The sequence below is a fragment of the Hypanus sabinus genome, chromosome 4 (assembly GCF_030144855.1).
Source record: "Hypanus sabinus isolate sHypSab1 chromosome 4, sHypSab1.hap1, whole genome shotgun sequence".
Classification (NCBI taxonomy): Eukaryota; Metazoa; Chordata; class Chondrichthyes; order Myliobatiformes; family Dasyatidae; genus Hypanus; species Hypanus sabinus.
The window spans coordinates 145,595,350-145,614,826 of record NC_082709.1 but is presented as its reverse complement, the minus strand read 5'-3'; the positions used below and the strand labels follow the sequence as shown (position 1 = coordinate 145,614,826).

The window sequence follows — 19,477 nt, the reverse complement described above, 5'->3', positions numbered from 1 at the left end:
AGATGCGTCCACTGTGAGGGCGATAGGGGCGTCCATTCTGGGATGTACTAGCATTGCGGCGTTCGACAAAGCTTCCTTCGTTTGAACGAAAGCGGCGGCGGACTCCTCATCCCAGGTAATGTCCTTGCTCGGACCCGACATCAGGGCGAACAGGGGGCGCATGATCCGGGCAGCTGAAGGGAGGAAGCGGTGGTAGAAATTGACCATACCTACGAATTCCCGAAGGCCTTTGATCGTGGTGGGTCGGGGGAAGTGGCGGACTGCATCTACCTTAGCAGGCAGAGGGGTTGCCCTGTCTTTAGTAATCCTGTGGCCCAGGAAGTCAATGGTATCGAGTCCGAACTGGCATTTGGTGGGGTTGATTGTAAGAGCGTACTCACTCAGTCGGGCGCAGAGTTGACGGAGGTGGGACAGATGCTCCTGATGACTGCTGCTGGCTATGAGGATGTCGTCCAAATAGATGAACGCGAAGTCCAGGTCCCGCCCCACCGCGTCCATTAACCGCTGGAACATCTGTGTGGCATTCTTCAGGCCGAACGGCATGCGGAGGAACTCGAAAAGGCCAAACGGGGTGATGAGAGCCATTTTGGGGACGTCGTCAGGATGCATCGAGATTTGATGGTACCCTCGGACGAAGTCTACCTTGGAGAAGATCCGTGCGCCGTGCAGGTTTGCTGCAAAGTCCTGAATGTGCGGCACAAGGTAGCGGTCCGGTGTGGTAGCCTCGTTCAGCCTGCGGTAGTCGCCACACGGTCTCCAGCCTCCCGTCGCTTTGGGCACCATGTGCAGGGGGGAGGCCCATGGGCTGTCGGACCGCCGGATGATCCCCAATTCCTCCATCCTCTGGAACTCCTCCTTCGCCAGTCGGAGCTTGTCCGGGGGAAGCCGCCGAGCGCGGGCGTGGAGGGGTGGTCCCTGGGTCGGGATGTGGTGCTGTACGCCGTGTCGGGGCATGGCCGCTGTGAACTGCGGTGCCAGAACCGATGGGAAATCCGCCAGGACCCTGGTGAAGTTGTTGGACAGCGTGATGGAGCCGAGGTGAGGGGCTGGCAACTGGGCTGCACCCAGGGAGAATGTCTGAAAGGTCTCGGCGTGTACCAGTCTCTTCCTGGGCAGGTCGACCAGTAGGCTGTGAGCCCGCAAAAAATCCGCACCCAGAAGCGGTTGGGCTACGGCGGCCAGTGTAAAGTCCCACGTGAACTGGCTGGAGCCGAACTGTAGCTGCACCTGATGGGTGCCATAGGTCCTTACTGTGTTGCCGTTCACGGCCCTCAGGGGGGGACCCGGTGCCCTACTGCGGGTGTCGTAACTCGTCAGAGGTAAAACACTGATCTCGGCACCAGTATTGACCAAAAACCGGCGTCCCGACCTTCTATCCCACACATAAAGGCTATCCCGATGGCCAGCCGCCGTAGCCATCAGCGGTGGCTGGCCCTGGCGTTTCCCGGAACTTGCAGGGCGGGCGACAACGGTGGGCTTCTGCCCAGTGTTCCTTGGGCCGGGGGTTGGCAGGCTCTGCAGCCAGGCCTGGACTGGTTTGCTGCTGGGAGCGTGGCTGGGAGATCTGTGCGATTCCACAGCAAGTCCGCCCGGGCTGCCACCTTCCGGGGGTCACTGAAATCCGCGTCGGACAGCAGCAGGCGTATGTCCTCGGGCAGCTGCTCCAGGAATGCCTGCTCAAACATGAGGCAGGGTGTGTGTCCATCGGCCAGACACAACATCTCATTCATTAAAGCCGATGGAGGTCTGTCGCCCAAGCCATCCAGGTGCAGTAAACGGGCAGCCTGCTCGCGCCGTGAGAGTCCAAAAGTCCTGAGGAGCAGAGCTTTGAATTCCATGTACTTGCCGTCTGCCGGGGGCGACTGTACGAACTCCGCGACCTGGGCCGCTGTGTCCTGGTCGAGGGAGTTCACCACGTAGTAGTAGCGGGTGTCTTCTGAGGTGATGTGGCGAACGTGGAATTGGGCTTCGGCTTGCTGCAACCATAGGTTCGGTCGCTGTGTCCAGAAACCCGGCAGTTTCAACGAAACCGCATGAACAGAGGCGACGTCGGTCATTTCTGGTCCAAAAATCGTTTGGACCGTCGGGGTCACCAATTGTAGCGGTGTGCTACACGCAGCGCTAAAATTACGACACGGAGACGGTAACTGCAGTCGATGGAAAAACTTTATTCGAAATCCTCAGCCTCACTTTTAACCCTCCCTCAACCTGCCCCCCGTGGCGCAGAGGCTCCAAAGCTCTGTGCTCGCAAACCCCCGTAGGCTATCTAATTGTGAGCCGGTTCGGATGTGCCAGGAAATGGGTTGCCACAGTAGGTTATTTTTTGGGTCTGGGAACACACAAAAAATTTTCCCATATTAATTAATGGTAATTGCTTCTTCGCTTTATGACATTTCAGCTTACAAACAGTTTCATAGGAACGCCCTACCTTCGCATAGCGGGGTAATCTGTATTAGACAAAAGGTGCTTATTCTATGAGGAATAAATGTCATAGAACAAATGCAAATAATGTAGATCCTATAATTTTTTTAAAAAATATACATGAACCAAGTGTCATCAACGCTAGAAGTGGCACAACTCTGAATTCCAGTAAGATCATTTTGATAACCAATAGTTTAAGAATGTGAATAAAAACACCCACATTAAATATTGCAGTAGAATTTTACAATCGGATTTTGATCTGCATTTTTCTGAAAAATATTGCTTCCTATCCAATTAGCTCTTCATCTCTAGCATTGCCAGCTGATTTCCAAGTGCATATAGGATCTCCAGAAATTCACCTAAATGTGGCAATTACAACTGTTATAGTTGAAACACCAGTAGAATACTGCATACAAAAACAACTTCTGATTTTCTGGAGCAGTAAAGAAATAAATGTAATCATCTAAACAACAGAAAATCTGTGGATGCTGGAAATCCAAGCAACACACACAAAATGCTGGAGGACCTCAGCAGGCCAGGCAGCATCTGCAGAAAAAAGTACAGTCAACGTTTCGGGCCAAAACCCATAATCATCCACTTGTTATAGGTTTCAGCAGATTTCCTTTATTGAACTTAATGCCAATGATTTTAAAGGAAGCATGGGAACAAGACCCCACTGATGTTATTAGGAAGTATGGGAAACCCCCAATCAGGAAAGCCAGTCACTGAACCTTTGGGATTTCTAATAAATTGGGTACAAGGTTATTAGAATTCTACTCTAGCAGCTGTTTGCACCAACATTAGGCTAGTCATTAAACTTGAAATTAATTTATTGTACATGAAGTCACTTAAATCCAAGATTTTCCAAGAGACAACAAATACTAACTAATTAGGAATCAAGCAATCCTGGTAAAATTGGTTAATTAAGGGGAAACTTGTCCACTGGCTTGAATATTATTTACAACACAAAGTTTGCGATTTTTGGAGGTCATTCATTAGTCCCACAAACAGACAAACTCCTTAAGGAAAGTCTTTGACCAACCATCTTCAGCTGATCATCAGTGACTTTTCTTCAATTCACCAAAAGGTCTTAAGTAGGGACGTTTGTTAATGATTACACTGATGTTCCATTCAATTTGCATGTCTCAGAGAGAAGGATAAATTTTGTTGGTTGTGGTTCTTGCCTCCAAAGGAAAGCTGTGGTATTTAACCACTTAAATAGAACACAGTGCAACACTTTCACACACTGAGCGGCCGATGGCACCATATCAGAACTAGTAAAGGACCTGTAACTCTATTTCAAGTTTTGGGGCATACAGCAGTCAAATTATGACTAGTGAGATGTGTCAGTGCACTTGGAACATTACTGGACAATACTTAGGCATGCAAATTTCAATTAACATTCATATTATATCGTTGATAATCGCTGAGGAAGTCGAACCATTGACAAAAAAATATAAAACAGAATAACAAATACCAAGACCCTTGCCTTCAATGCGTTGAGGAATCACCAGTGTTCAAAATCTAACATAAATATGCAGTGACAGTAACAGCAGACCAGAAGCTGCATACTGACAACTGGCTCACCTTCTGCCAATCTCAAGTCTCCTGAAAATCTAAATGGTCAGGAGAACTATAGAATATACTCCACACACCTGGATGAGTGCAGTCCCAAAGGCAATGAACAAATTACACAACATCCAAGACAAAACTGTCCATTTGACTGCCATCCTATAAGTTTTCATTCCTCCTATCATCAGGACAAATTGACTTTAAAGCCATGCATGGAAAACCATGGTATTATCTTTTCTAGGAACACAGTCACATGTGCTCCCCATTATAAGGGAGTTACCCGTACAGTGCATGTTGGCTGTAGTATTCACCAAGTACAAAATGCATTGTAGTAACGTCAAAAGTTCTTGGACAGCACTCAGACCTGCAAGGACAAGGAAGAAAGACAGCACATATGCACATGACCAACAATATCCACAGTTTACACACTATCCTCAAATTGCCATTCCTTCACCACTGATGGATTCCAGCTTGGTACACCTTAACCAACAACATCATTTGACTGTTCTCACAAGACTTACTGCAGCAGCTCAGGTCACACTAGTTACTACACACTGTCATTCCTTCACCTCTGCGGATTCCAGCTTTTAATTTCCCTATTCAATATCACTATTGAACTCTCTTCACTAGACTAAATGCAGCAGCTCAATTAGACAGCTCACACTAAAGTATCATGGAAAAATTAGCTATGGGGCTTTGCCAAATACATTCAAGCTGGCAATGGAAAACAAGTTGGAAAAAAGAATAAGCATAGTCAAGTTATAAGGGCACTTCTCCAACAAGCTGGCTGTACAAAGGCTGATACGAGGTAAGGAAGCAATTTGTAACTTTAAAGTATCAGTCAAAACTCAAAATATTCCTGCTCCTGAATATTGCACAATTAAATGCTACAATTTAATTTGGAGTCCTTGTTTGAGAGAAATATAAAATCTGTAAATGAATATGAATGCATAAGTGTCAAAAGGACCCCGGTTATGTTGAGAGACAATCATGTGCAACTAAATATCACAGTCTACTGGCAACTTCACCCAGACAGCAAGTGCTTCCATTGTTTATACCAGTAGCTCCCAACCATCACGGAAACAATATAACGATATAGCAAGAAAACGATATAATTTGGCGATATGAAACGATGCGAGTCAGCTGTACCTTCCCTTATTCCTTGCCACGCCCACCTCTGAACTTAAACGCATGTGAGGTCATCAGTCGCCTAAACACTGATACCCTCGCGCCAGTGATCACTGGTTGGTCTCAGGTAACCAGCCAGCAAGAAGTGCCGTTGATACTGGCCTGGAGTGCAGACAGATGGGCACCGCCTCTAAACCTGTTAAGCACACTGAATGTTCGTGGGGAACCCGGTGCTAAAATATTCGCAGACGATCTAATTTGGGCTCAGGGTTTCATAAGTAGCAGAGCAGCTACCTCGCTACGATCTACTGAAAGTCATCCCTCGAGCCAAACTCTTGCCAGCTGATAGATCCTACCTACCCTCAAGAGGGGTTGGCACCCACCCTGCCTCACTCGGTCAGTTGCTTTCTCCGGACTGCGACCACCACGGCCCCGGTATGGGGACCTCTGGCCTTTACCTTGTCCTCTCACTAGTGTGTTGCAATTTTATATGTTCATATGAGGAAAATATGTGCTGTGTGTTTAATATCCAAACATTATTTAAGATGTTATGCTATTGACTTATAAGTGAGTTATAATTGACTTATCACTATTTTCATGCGAGGAAAATATGCGCTGTGTGTTTAATATTAAATTTGTTAGATAAACCTTTTAGAAACGAAATTGAGTGTATTAGCCAAATAAGTGACTTACAGTTGACTTATCACCTATATTCCGGTTGTGATTAACACCCACCCCCCCAACCGCCAGTCCGCAAGAATATTGTCAATATTAAATCGGTCTGCGGTGCAATAAAGGTTGGTGACCCCTGGTTTATACTGTATTAACAGGATGAATTATTTGTTACAATCTACCCCGCCTTGGTGAGACATCTTAGCCTAACAATCAAACTGAGCATACACTACAAGGAATGACGTTTTTTCTTGTTGAGAACAACAGTATAAAATTGCAATCATTAGCTAATAAAATAGAAATAAAGGGTGGACGACATTTCTGGCCTGGTAATAATTTCCAATTTTAGTTAGTCATCATCCTTGACAAGGTAAATGCAGAGCTGTGGAAGTTCAGTGCCTCACCTTGTTCACATTTTACCCTTTTGTATTACCTGGCAATTACTTATTCTGAAAAATAGTCTTGCTAAACCTTTTTTAAAGAATGAAACTAGACTGCTACAGCTAACTCTGAAGTCATCAAACTGGTTGCCAAGAAGCTTTACCAAAACGATTCCAAGGATGAGGAATTTCAACTACCAGGTAAGACTAGTGTAGCTGGATCTGTTTTGCTTCAAACACAGCAAGTTAAGAAGAAATGTACAAGATTAGGTTTAGATCAGGTAAACAGAACATTGTAAATAATAAACTGTGCAACATCCGTTGAGAGATTAACAGAGTAAACACCTCCAATTAATGAACTCTCAGCAGAATTAGGGAATAATAGAAATCAAACATACATTTAAGTCGCAGAGAGGAGGGAGCAGTGGAAGGAATACAGGAGCATCTGTAATTTAATCCGGCCACTTCCTCTGAGTGAGAAGTTGCAAAGGATGGACATAGACAAATCCGCCATCGCCTGAATTACGACTGACCTGACAGACAGACCCCAGTTTCTACGGCTGGGCAGTACTCTGTCTGAGATGGTGGTGAGTGGCACCAGAGAGCCACAAAAGACCACCTCCAATTCTATTCACACTGTACACCTCAGAGTTTCAGTACAAATCTGAGTCTTGTCACTTGCAGAAGTTCTCTGATAACTCTGCGGTGGTTGGGTACATCAAAGATGGGCAGGACTAGTGGACAAGTTTGTGGAGTGGAGCGGGCGGAATCACCTGCTCCTGAATGTAGCCAAAACCAGGGAGATGGAGATTGATCTTAGGAGGAAGAAGACTGTGACGAGTCCTGCATATATTCTGGGAGAAGTTGCGGTAGTGGAGTACAAATACTTGGGTGGTCACCTCAACAACAGACTTTACTGGAAAACTAACATCAAGGCTGTTCACAAGAAGGGGATAAGCAGATTATTTTCTAAGGAAGCCGAGATCCTTCAACGTGTGCAGCAGGATACTGGGGATCTTTTACCAGTCAGCTGCAGCAAGTGGAGTCTTCTTTGCAGCTTTAGAAGGGGAGCAGCATCAGTGCTGGTGATGCAAAAAGACTAAATAAACTCAACAAAAAGGCTGGATCCGTCCTAGGCTACAACCCAGACTCAAAATTTTGAGTTAGTGGTGGAGAGGAGGTCACTGAACAAAATTTGTTATCCATATGGACAATTTGGCACATCCTCTCTATAACCTACTGATCAAGCAATTGAGCTGTCACAAGGATCATTACAGAAAATCTTTCCTACCAAATGCAATAAGCAAATACAACAGTTCATCTCTGTAAGACATGAGAACACACATCATAATACAATAATGTTTGTTTTATTATTTTGTACATTACTGCTGCAGTATTGCAGATTGGCAAATTGTGTATATTATAATGTACTTTATTATTATTGTTGTGCTTTTAAATATTGCTGCTGTAACAAAATAATTTCCCACGTAGGATCAATAAAGTACTTATTAATAACACAGGGCAGACTAATTTAAAATCGAGTGAACTGAGAGAGGCCTGTCACTTTCATCACCAGTTTGCTCGAGGGCCAGGGGTGCAGAGGTTATGGGTCACAAGGGGATGGAATCAATCATGCCATTCAAAACTGAACTGGATAGGGGGTTGAGGGGAAACAATTGTAAAAGAAGTGCAAAAATGGTGGGATAGCTTAAAGAGCTGTAAGACCCATTGGGCCAAATGCCTCCTTTGCAATAACAATTCTATAATTATACTAACAAATACTATTAAACATGTTAAGAAAGAAAGCAGCAAGTTAAATAGATATTAATGTGCACAAAAATCTGACTCTGTCATATAAAAATAAACAATTAAACAATTACACATTCCAAACTCAATGTGTTACTTATAAGGAATTGAACCAAAAAAATTACTTACTTTCTGCTTTAGACAGAGTGCATGGGTTGGAATCAATCAAGGCCAACTGAAAATGCTGCCAGAGAAAGGAAAAAGATATTAAATTAATACTACCACAACACCTGGACACATTAATTAAACAAGGAAAATTCAAAACAAGATAAAAAGTGAAGCTCTATCTTCTTCACAACTGACAGGAATTAAGTTGAACACACTACAAATATGTGCAACTTTTAGTAATCACATTCAAAATGCTTCACAAGGTATACTATTTGAAAGTATTCCTTGAACTGCTTGAGCAAAAAATTCCAGTAAAATATCTACAGTATATACTGGTAACATCCCAAATGAATCTGCTTTACTAAGTTACATGAAATAATGCAAACACTACAAATATTTTTAAAACTCAGCAAAAAGTATTCGCATGCAAAAATGCTTTAAACACCCATTACAATCCCAGAATTTAAAAAAAAACATACATACACCCAGGCATTTTCATTTCATTTAAACTGGGATTCCCAAAAGCCTTCTTTGACATAAGAACCAAAGAAATAGGATCAGGAATAGACCATCTGGCCTGGTGAGTATGCTCTGCCATCAATACAACCATAGCTGATCTGGCCGTGGATTAAGCTCCGCCTACTTACCTTTATAGACAATAGACAGTAGGTGCAGGAGTAGGCCATTCGGCCCTTCTAGCCAGCACCGCCATTCACTGTGATCATGGCTGATCATAGACAATCAGTACACCGTTCCTGCCCTCTCCGGATATCCCTTGACCCCACAATCTATAAGAGCTCTATCTAACTCTCTCTTGAATGCATCCAGAGACTTGGCCTCCACTGCCTTCTGGGGCAGAGCATTCCACATATCCACCACTCTCTGGGTGAAAAAGTTTTTCCGCATCTCTGTTCTAAATGGCCGACCCCTTATTCTTAAACTGTGGCCTCTAGTTCTGGACTCACCCATCACCCTTCCTGCCTCCAGTGTGTCCAATCCCTTAATAATCTTATATGTTTCAATCAGATTTTCTCTCATCCTTCTAAGTTCCAGTGTATACAAGCCCAGTCGCTCCAATCTTTCAACATATGACAGTTCCGCCATTCCGGGAATTAACCTTGTGAACCTATGCTGCACTCCCTCAATAGCAAGAATGTCCTTCCTCAAATTTGGAGACCAAAACCGCACACAATACTCCAGGTGGGGCCTCACCAGGGCCCTGTACAGCTGCAGAAGGACCACTTTACTCCTATACTCAATTCCTCTTGTTATGAAGGCCAGCATACCATTAGCTTTCTTCACTGCCTGCTGTACCTGCATGCTTGCTTTCATTGACTGATGTACAAGAACACCGAGATCTCGTTGTACTTCCCCTTTTCCTAACTTGACTCCATTTAGATAGTAATCTGCCTTCCTGTTCTTGCCACCAAAGTGGATAACCTCACATTTATCCACATTAAACTGCATCTGCCATACATTTGCCCGCTCACCTAACCTGTCCAAGTCACCCTGCATTCTCATAACATCCTCCTGACATTTCACACTGCCACCCAGCTTTGTGTCAACAGCAAATTTGCTAATGTTACTTTTAATCCCTTCATCTAAATTATTAATGTATATTGTAAACAGCTGCGGTCCCAGCACCGAACCCTGCGGTATCCCATTGGTCACAGCCTGCCATTCCGAAAGGGACCCGTTAATCGCTACTCTTTGTTTCCTGTCAGCCAGCCAATTTTCAATCCATGTCAGTACTCTGCCCCCAATAACATGTGCCCTAATTTTGCCCACTAATCTCCTGTGTGGGACTTTATCAAAAGCTTTCTGGAAGTCCAGGTACACTACATCCACTGGCTTTCCCTTGTCCATTTTCATAGTTACATCCTCAAAAACTCCAGAAGATCAGTCGAGCATGATTTTCCCTTCAATAATCCATGCTTACTCAGACTGAACCTCCTACTGCTATCCAAATGTGCTGTTATTTCATCTTTTATAATTGACTCCAGCATCTTCCCACCACGGATGTCAGGCTAACTGGTCTATAATTCCCTGTTTTCTCTCTCCCTCCTTTCTTGAAAAATGGGACATTAGCCACCCTCCAATCAACAGGAACTGTTCCTGAATCTATAGAACATTGGAAAATGATTACCAATGCGTACATGATTTCTACAGCCACCTCTTTAAGTACCCTGGGATGCAGACCATCATGTCCCGGGGACTTATCAGCCTTCAGATTCAACAGTCTATCCAACACCATTTCTTGCCTAATATGAATTTCCTTCAGTTCATCCTTTACCCTAGTTCCTTTGGCCACTACTACATCTGGGAGATTGTTTGTGTCTTCCCTAGTGAAGACAGATCCAAAGTACCTATTCAACTCATCTGCCATTTCCTTGTTCCCCATAATAAATTCACCCGTTTCTGTCTTCAATGGCCCAATTTTGGTCTTAACTATTTTTTTGCTATTCTCATACCTAAAGAAGCTTTTACTATCCTCCTTTATATTCTTGGCTAGTTTACCTTTGTACCTCATTTTTTCTTGGTGTATTGCCTTTTTTGTTATCTTCTGTTGCTCTTTAAAAGCTTCCCAGTCCTCCGGTTTCCCGCTCATCTTTGCTATGTTACACTTCTCTTATTTTTATACTGCACTTTACTTCCCTCGCCAGCCACAGCCACCCCTTACTCCTCTTAGGATCTTTCTTCCTCTTTGGAATGAACCGATCCTGCACCTTCTGCATTATTCCCAGAAATACCTGCCATTGTTCCACTGTCTTCCCTGCTAGGGTATTGTTCCATTGAACTTTGGCCAGCTCCTCCTTCATAGCTCCATAGTTCCCTTTGTTCAACTTTAATACTTACACATCCGATTTTCCCTTCTTCTCAAATTGTAGGTTAAAACATATCATATTATGGTCACTACCTCCTAATGGTTCCTTTACCTCGAGGTCCCTGATCAAATCCGGTTCATTGCACAACACTAAATCTAGAATTGCCTTCTCCCTGGTAGGCTCCACTACAAGCTGTTCTAAGAATCCATCTCGGAGGCACTCCACAAACTCCCTTTCTTGGGGTCCAGTACCATTCTGATTCTCCCAGTCTACCTGCATGTTGAAATCCCCCATGACAACTGTATCATTACCTTTGCGACATGCCAATTTTAACTCTTCATTCAACTTACACCCTACATCCAAACTGCTGTTTGGGGGGCCTGTAGATAACTCCCATTAGGGTCTTTCTACCCTTAGAATTTCTCAGTTCTATCCATACTGACTCTACATTCCCTGTTTCTATGTCCCCTCTCGCAAAGGACTTAATATCATTCCTCACCAACAGAGCTACCCCACCCCCTCTGCCAGTCTGTCCTTTCGATAAGATGTATACCTTGAATATTCATTTCCCAGGCCCTGTCTGCTTGAAGCCATGTCTCTGTTATTCCCACAACATCGTTCTTGCCAATTTCCAACTGAGCCCTTTTCCACATAACCCTCAATTTTCCATTATGCAAAAATCTATGTGCAAATATATTTTGCGGTAGCCTCTTCTACTTCCCTTAGCAGAGAATTCCAGATTCACTGCTCTCTGGGAACATAGAATACAATACCATTTAAAAGTATTCCATGAAATGTTTTATAGTTTGAGCAAAAAGAAATCCAGCTCGTTGGCCCACATTGTTGTGCCAACCTTTTAATCTACCATAAAATCAATAAACCTTCCCTCTTACATAGCCCTTCACTTTCTATCATCCATGTGCCTAAAAGTTTCTAAAATGCCCCTAATGTATCTGCTTCAGTCACCACCCCAGCAGGGTATTCCACACTGCCACCACTCTGTAAAAAAAACCTGACAACCCCCCACCGCACTTTACTATCCTATCCTCCAATTACTTTCAAAATCCTTTCTTTTCCCCCCCCCCCCAAATTACCTATTTCCACCCTGGAAAAGCGTCTCTGGTTATCCACTTATCTATATCTCTTATCACATATACCTCTATCCTCCTTCACTCCAAAGAGAAAAGCCCCAACTCACTTAACCTATCTTCCAAAGACATATTCTTTAATCCAGGCAGCATCCTAGTAAATCTCCTCTGCACCCCAAAGATACTATGTCCTTCCTATAACAAAGCAACCAGAAACAGACAATATTCTAAAGTGTGGTCTAACTGGGGGTTTATAGGGCAGCAAAATTGCCTCTCAGCTCTTGAACTCAATTTCTCCTCCATCCCAAATCTATTCCCCCAAACCTTGAGGCTATGTCCCTAGTTCTAGTCTCACTTTCCGGTGGAAACAACTTTCCTGCCTCCATCTTATTTAACACCTTCATAAGCGTATACATTTCTATAAAATCCCCTCTCATTTTACTGAATTGCAGTAAGTATAGTCTCAGGCAACTCAATCTCAAAAAAAAAGGGCTAAACAGGTCATCTCCGAAATCAACCTGGTGAAGCTCCTGTGCACCACCTCCAAAGCCAATTCATACTTCAAGAAAGGAGATCAGGAATGCACTGGTGCAGCCCCACTAATACCCTGTAAGGTTGCATCATAATGTACCTGCTCTTAAATTCAACCCTGTCGCCATCAAAGCCAACATTCTATTTGCATTTGTGATAACATGCTCCACTTGCAAACCAACTTTTTGCTATTCAATCACAAGCACTGAAGTTTCATGGCACAATAGCATGCTGCAATCTAAAACCATTTAAACAATGACTTGATCTTCTACTTTTCCTCCCAATGTTGAAAACCTCAGATTTACAAATGATGCACTCAATGTGCTAGACAATTACCCATTCATTTAACCTATCTAAACTTCTCTTCAAACTATCCACATCCCCTACACAATTTGCTTTTCCACTCGCATTATCAGCAAACTTAGATCCACTACCATTCAGTCCTTTCTTTCAAGTCATTAATATATAAAGTGAACAGCCTGACACCAAGCCAGCAGAACCCTGCACAATGCTGAATGCCAGCCAGAGAAACACCCATTTATCCCAACTCTCTGCCTTCTATTGCTTAACCAATTCTCTATCCATGTTCATACATTACCTCCAACTCCATGCATAGTTATTTTATTGACAAGTCTTTTTATGCCACACCTTAACTAATACTTCTGGAAATCCTCTTGTTTCCCTCTATCCACTACATTCACTATGTACTCAAGTAAATTTGTCAGACAAGACCTGCCCTTCATGAATCCATGCTACATCTGCCTGATGGCCAGAATGCTGGCTATTTCTTCCTTAATGATAGCTTTAGGCATTTTACCGTCTACAGATAAAGTTAACTGGCCTATAGATACCCACCTTTTACCTACTTTCTTTTTTTTTAATAAACATTGTTATAACTTTCACTGTCTTCCAATCCACCCATACTGCCCACAGACCAGCGAATGTTGGTATTTTTATTCTTAATGTATCATTATTGTAGGTTATTGTTTCAACTTTTTTTAATATACCCAATGAACAGCTTTCATTGGTAAGTGACTTGGATTTAGTCAATTTGGGTTTGATGACCACTTAGGCTAAGCACTTTCTTTAACCTCCGCGGTTTTATTTTTCCGGCAATTTCCTTCCAAAATAGACAAATAAACTTGGAGTGAACAGACAAGCAAGAAGCTGTTTGTCAAAACAAGTGCTGATAGGAACAGCAGCAATATTGAAACAGAGCTTTAAGCATTTCCTAATAAGAAAAAAGCCTCTACTAAGGATCACCAAAAAATACTCAGTAGCAGAGCAATCATATCTGGCCAATTTCTTAATCCTCCAACTGAAACATCACAATTGTTACCTAAACTCGTTTCTTATGGAAAGGAGGTGGAAAGATACCAGAATAAAAAGGCGAGAAGGAGGTTCTTGAAGCGCACCCTGAACTCGACATTATACATCACATTTACAAAGTAAAAATGTGCAAGATCCACTTAAATAACAAGATTCCTTGATAATCAATCTATGGACATTATTTCAATTAAGAGTTGGCGAAGTCACACGTTTACTTAGAGTTCAATGTGCTGAAGTTATAAGCTTGGTGTAGTCAGACAGTGAGAAAATAGAATTCGTCTGTATGACGCTTAAATTTAAATCAATGTAGCAAATCCATATTCAAGAGTACAATAGCATACACAGCTCAAAAGTTCAACAAATTTATAGTTCATGGTGAACAATTGCTGATCTTTTTTTTAAGAAAAATGAAAGCAATTATTTTTCTTTTAAGTAATTAGTTTTACTGAACACTTTCTCCTCTGACAGCAACAGAATAAAAACATGAAATAAAATTTGTTAAACAATTACCAAACAGCAGAATATGGCAAAGAGTGAACTTAAAATGAATGCCATCAGGATAGTATGAAAACATCAAACTAGTAATTTTATTCTTAACATTGAAAACCAGCTGCAAATAGGACAGACATCATATTCTTCATATTCCTGAAAATGTAGGAACGCATGTCTTTTAAAGGAAAACCACAATTGGGCCTCCACAGATTGCCAGGACAGAGAATTCTACAGGTTCACCAAGCCCAAGTAAAGTAATTCCCCATCTTGATTCTGAAAAATCTAATCTTTATTGCAAACAGTTGGGCTCTTCTTTCTTTTTCAATCTTTTATTAAGTTTCCAATAAACAATTTTAATACTAATACATAGAGATCAGGAATACATTAATAACGGTTAACATGTAGAAACACATATTCCAAGTACCAAATGGAGTCTAACCTTCCAATATCCTAGTAACTAACCATGAAAAAGATAAAAATAAGAGAAAAAGAGAAAAAAAAAACCCTAAACTAAAACAAACTAACCTAAAAAAAACAAAGATTGGGCTGCCATAATTCATCGGTTATATTTTGACGTTTAACTCCGCTCCTCCATCCATAAAAAAAATTACTGAGAAAAAGGATTCAGAAAGGGTCAACTTACATCAAACTATTGAATAAATGGCTTCCAAGTTTTTTCAAGTTTAACCGAGGGGTCCTAATCTTTTCCAAATTTAAACAGACAATCATTTGGGAAAACCATTGAAATATGGTAGGTGGATTGGAATCTTTCCATTTAAATTAAATTGATCTTCTGGCTATTAATGTCACAAAAGCAATTAAACGACGAGCTGATGAGGATAAATGACTAGAGTCTATCACTGGTAGTCCAAAGATGCAGTAATAAGATGAGATTTTAAATCAACACACAGAACTGCTGAAATATCTTTCCAATATTTTCTTAACAGAGGGCATGACCAGAACATATGTGTCCAAGAAGCTACTTCAGAATTACATCTATCACAAACAGGGTTTATATGATGGTAAAAACCTGCTAACTTATCCTTGGACATATGAGCTCTATGAACCACCTTAAATTGTAACAAAGCATGTCTGGCACACATTGATGAAGTATTAACTAGTTTAAGAATTTTTTCCCATTCCTCTGTAGATAAAAATATTTGAAGTTCTCTTTCCCACTCATTCTTAATTTTATCATTAGTACCTAGATATATTTTCATAATCAAATCATAAATAATTGCTATTAAACTCTTCTGAAAGGGGTTTAAACCCAAAAAATTTTCTGTAACTTCGATTGGATGTGATATCAGAAAGGTAGGTAAAGTGGCATTCAGAAAGTTTCTAATCTGTAGATATCTGATAAAGTGTGATCTAGGCAAATTATATTTATCAGACAACTATTCAAAAGACATACAACAATCATCCATAAATAAATCACAAAAACATGTTATTCCTTTTGTTTTCCGTAACAAAAAGGCTTGACCAATTCTAGATGGTTGGAAAAAACCCACAGATAGAGCTTGACGGGATAAATCCATTCAGTCCAAAAAATTTACGTAATTGAAACCATATTCGTATTGTATGTTTAACTATTGGGTTTATCATTTGTTTATTCAGTTTAGTAAATAGAAAGGGAAGCCCAGCTCCTAGAATAGAAGCCAATGAAAACCTCTGTACAGACGCCCGCTCGAGATTCATCCATCGTGGAGATTGAGTTTCATCAAACTCTTGTGTCCACAACGTTAAATATCAAATATTAATTGCCCAGTAATAAAATCTAAGATTCGGCAGAGCCAAATCGTCTTCCTTTTTTGATTTCTGTAAATATTTCTTACTTAACCTGCGATTTCTATATTGCCATATATATGAAGAAATCTTAGAATCGATAGTGTCAAAAAAAGATTTAGGAATAAAAATTAATACTGCCTGAAATAGATACAGAAATTTAGGTAAAATAAACATCTTAATAACATTAATTCTACCGATCAAAGATAAAGACAGTGGGGAATCTTGGGCTCTACTTTCAGAAGAAAGATGCTCCAATCATCTAGCTTGTAAGCTTTTTAAGATTTTTTGGATTAACAACATCTCCGAATCGCTCTCGTCCACTCAAATTTCCTTATAGGGCAAATGCATCGTCCCTAGAACAAGATGAGTGAGCCTTCCTCGCAATCTCTCTATGATGTTTTCTGTGCACTACAGGTTAAGTAAAAGGCAATTACAAAAATCTAAAAAAGATGGTGGTTTAGCTTTGCCTAACTTTAGATTTTATTATTGGGCGAATAATATTCGTAATCTAACGTATTGGAAATTAGATTTGGACTCATTATTGTGTCCGCAGTGGGTAAATTTGGAATGCAATGAAGTAAAGGGATATTCTTTATTCTCTGTTCTTGGTTCTTCTCTTCCTGCTGATTTAGTTAAATTTAATAAACAGATATCTAATCCTGTTATTAAACATACATTACGAATTTGGTTTCAATTTCGGAAATTTTTTACTTTGAAAAACTTTGTGCTTGATAGCCCTATTTTATTTAATTTTTTCTTTAAACCTTCCTTGACAGATCAAGCCTTTAGCATATGGAAAAGGAAAGGTATAAAATGTTTTCGTGACCTTTTTTTTGAAGGTACTTTGATGTCTTTTGACCAACTTTCCAATAAATTTAAATTACCTAAATCTAATTTCTTCAGATATTTACAAATCAGAAATTTTTTACATAAAGTTTTACCATCTTTTCCCAACTCAACTTCAACGGATTTCTCAGATTTGATTTTTACCTTAAATCCTTGTCAGAAGGGATTAGTTGCTTTTATTTACAACATGATTATGAAGATACAACCAGAGATGTCTGATAGAATTAAACAACAATGGGAAAAAGAACTTCGATACAATATACCAACAGATAAATGGGAAAAAATTTTACAAATGGTTAATTCTTCTTCTATATGTGCTAAACATGCTTTAATACAATTTAAAATTGTACATAGAGCTTATATGTCTAAAGATAAACTTGCTCGATTTTATTCTCATATTAACCCTCAATGTGATAGATGTCATTCAGAAGTGGCTTCACTGACCCATATGTTTTGGTCATGTCCCACTTTACATAACTATTGGAAGGACATATTCGTTACCATTTCCTCAATTTGGAACATCGATTTACAACCTAACTTTATTACTGCAATCTTTGGTATACCAAATGAGGATGGTAATCAGTTTTCTCCTTCAATCAGACGAATGATTGCTTTTGTAACATTAATGGCCAGAAGGTCTATATTACAAAATTGGAAAGAAGTAAACCCTCCTACCACGTCTCAGTGGCTTTTTCAAACTGTTTCTTATCTGAGTTTGGAAAAAATTAGAAGCACTATTTTTGACTCGTCAATTAAATTTGAAGAAACTTGGGGACTGTTCATCCGACATTTTCATATGAATTAATTTGGCCTTTCCCAGACCTTCTCTCTGTTTATTCTTGTTCAGGTTGGAGTTCCGGAGTTCTTTGACACTATCATATACTTATAAACTGTTATTATTGCCCATGTTAGTTTTAGTTTAGTGTTTGTTTCATATATATATTTTCTTTCACACATCTTTAATTTTTTTTCTTTTTCTTTTGATGATTAGTTTTGTTTTTTTTTCATATATAATTATATAGACTTGATTGATTAATGTACTTTTTTGTTGTTGATGTTTAATAGGATATCATTATCCTATTATTAATGTAATCTTAAGTCTATTGTATTCATAACCTATTCATTATTATGTTATGTTTTTTTTATATTTATATGAAACTCAATAAAAAGATTGAAAAAGAAAGAAAGAAAAAGGTTAAATGGGACAAGAGGGGGCTGTGCTGGGTTTGGGTATTTGATCATTCACAATATTCTGTGAGGGAATTTAAACTGGAGGTGGCAGTGGTTTTTTTTAAATGAGGACGAGTTGCAAGCTCAACATCAACCCGGCATGGATGGTATGGGAGTCACTGGATCGACATCAAACCAGCACGGGAATGGTCTGTCACTAGATCGAACTCAGAAACCTCCGTTCTCGAGCCTAGCCGGAACGGGAGGGCGGGGTCAGGGTGAATCTTACTAAGAAAAATTTAAGTCAAAAAGTTAAACACTCAATACAGTGTCAACAGAAATGACTTAAAATGGCGGACAGCGCCGCAATCTGACTTAAAATGGCAGACAGCGTTCTCCTTCCTCGGTTCGTAAGTACGAGTTGTCCGTAAGTCAGAAAATCATAACTTGGGGACAATCTGTATAGCACAGAACAAGAACAAAACAGTATCATTAAATACATTTAATTAATCGTGTCAGTAATGGTACATGCCGGGCAACTTGCAGCATGGGAGCCACAAACTGATCCTGCCAAGATGAAAAGATTTGCACATTTGAAAACTCATGCCAAAAGAAAGCCTACACACATAGGAAGCCTGATCAGTTAACCACATCGTCAACTGGCACACTTGCGCTTTCTCTCAATTGATCTGATAAAGTTATTCAATAATCAATTCTCTCCAATAATTCTAAATGCTCCATGCAAATGCAATGTTTTCTGGAGGAATACTTTCATTTAGTTGTCTATACATATAGTCAGAAGACGATAAACTTGAACTTGCTTTAATCGTATTGACAAACCTTCCAAAATTTGGTGACTGGTGTTAATATCACCTTCTTGATGACAATTAACACTGATGCTCTACTCTCTCTAAACCGTGTGGCTAGGCATAGCTCAAATGCTATCTATTGATTTTCTGATGATACAGCTATAGTTCGTAGAATCGCAGATGATGAGAGGGCATATTAGGAGCGAGGTATACTAACCACCAACAACCTTGCACTCAGTATCAGATAGAAGAGTTGATTGTGGACTTCAGGAAAGGTAAGAGAAGGGAACACAAACTGAAGAAAGAGAGCTAGTGAGCAATTCCAAGTTCCTAGATGCCAAAATCTGAGGATCTAGCCTGGTCCCAACATATCGATGCAGCTAAAGAGAAAGCAAAACACCTCAAACACTCGAAAACTTCTATAGATGTACCAGAATAAGCAAATGGTAGATTTATACATCAGTCAGGCCATTCTCCTCTGACCCCTCCCATTAATAAGGACTTTTTGACCA

At 40.6% G+C, this 19,477-nt stretch overlaps 1 protein-coding gene across 4 annotated transcripts in view; it reads right to left on the bottom strand.

Moving 5' to 3' along the window:
• kdm6a (lysine (K)-specific demethylase 6A) overlaps nucleotides 1-19,477 on the bottom strand; it is a 218,775-nt gene that overhangs the window by 98,732 nt on the left and 100,566 nt on the right. For all 4 annotated transcript variants that reach the window (XM_059968281.1, XM_059968283.1, XM_059968282.1 and 1 more), the window contains exon 7: nucleotides 8,109-8,163. In XM_059968281.1, coding sequence (XP_059824264.1) covers nucleotides 8,109-8,163 — 55 coding nt within the window. The remainder of the gene's footprint in view (nucleotides 1-8,108; nucleotides 8,164-19,477) is intronic.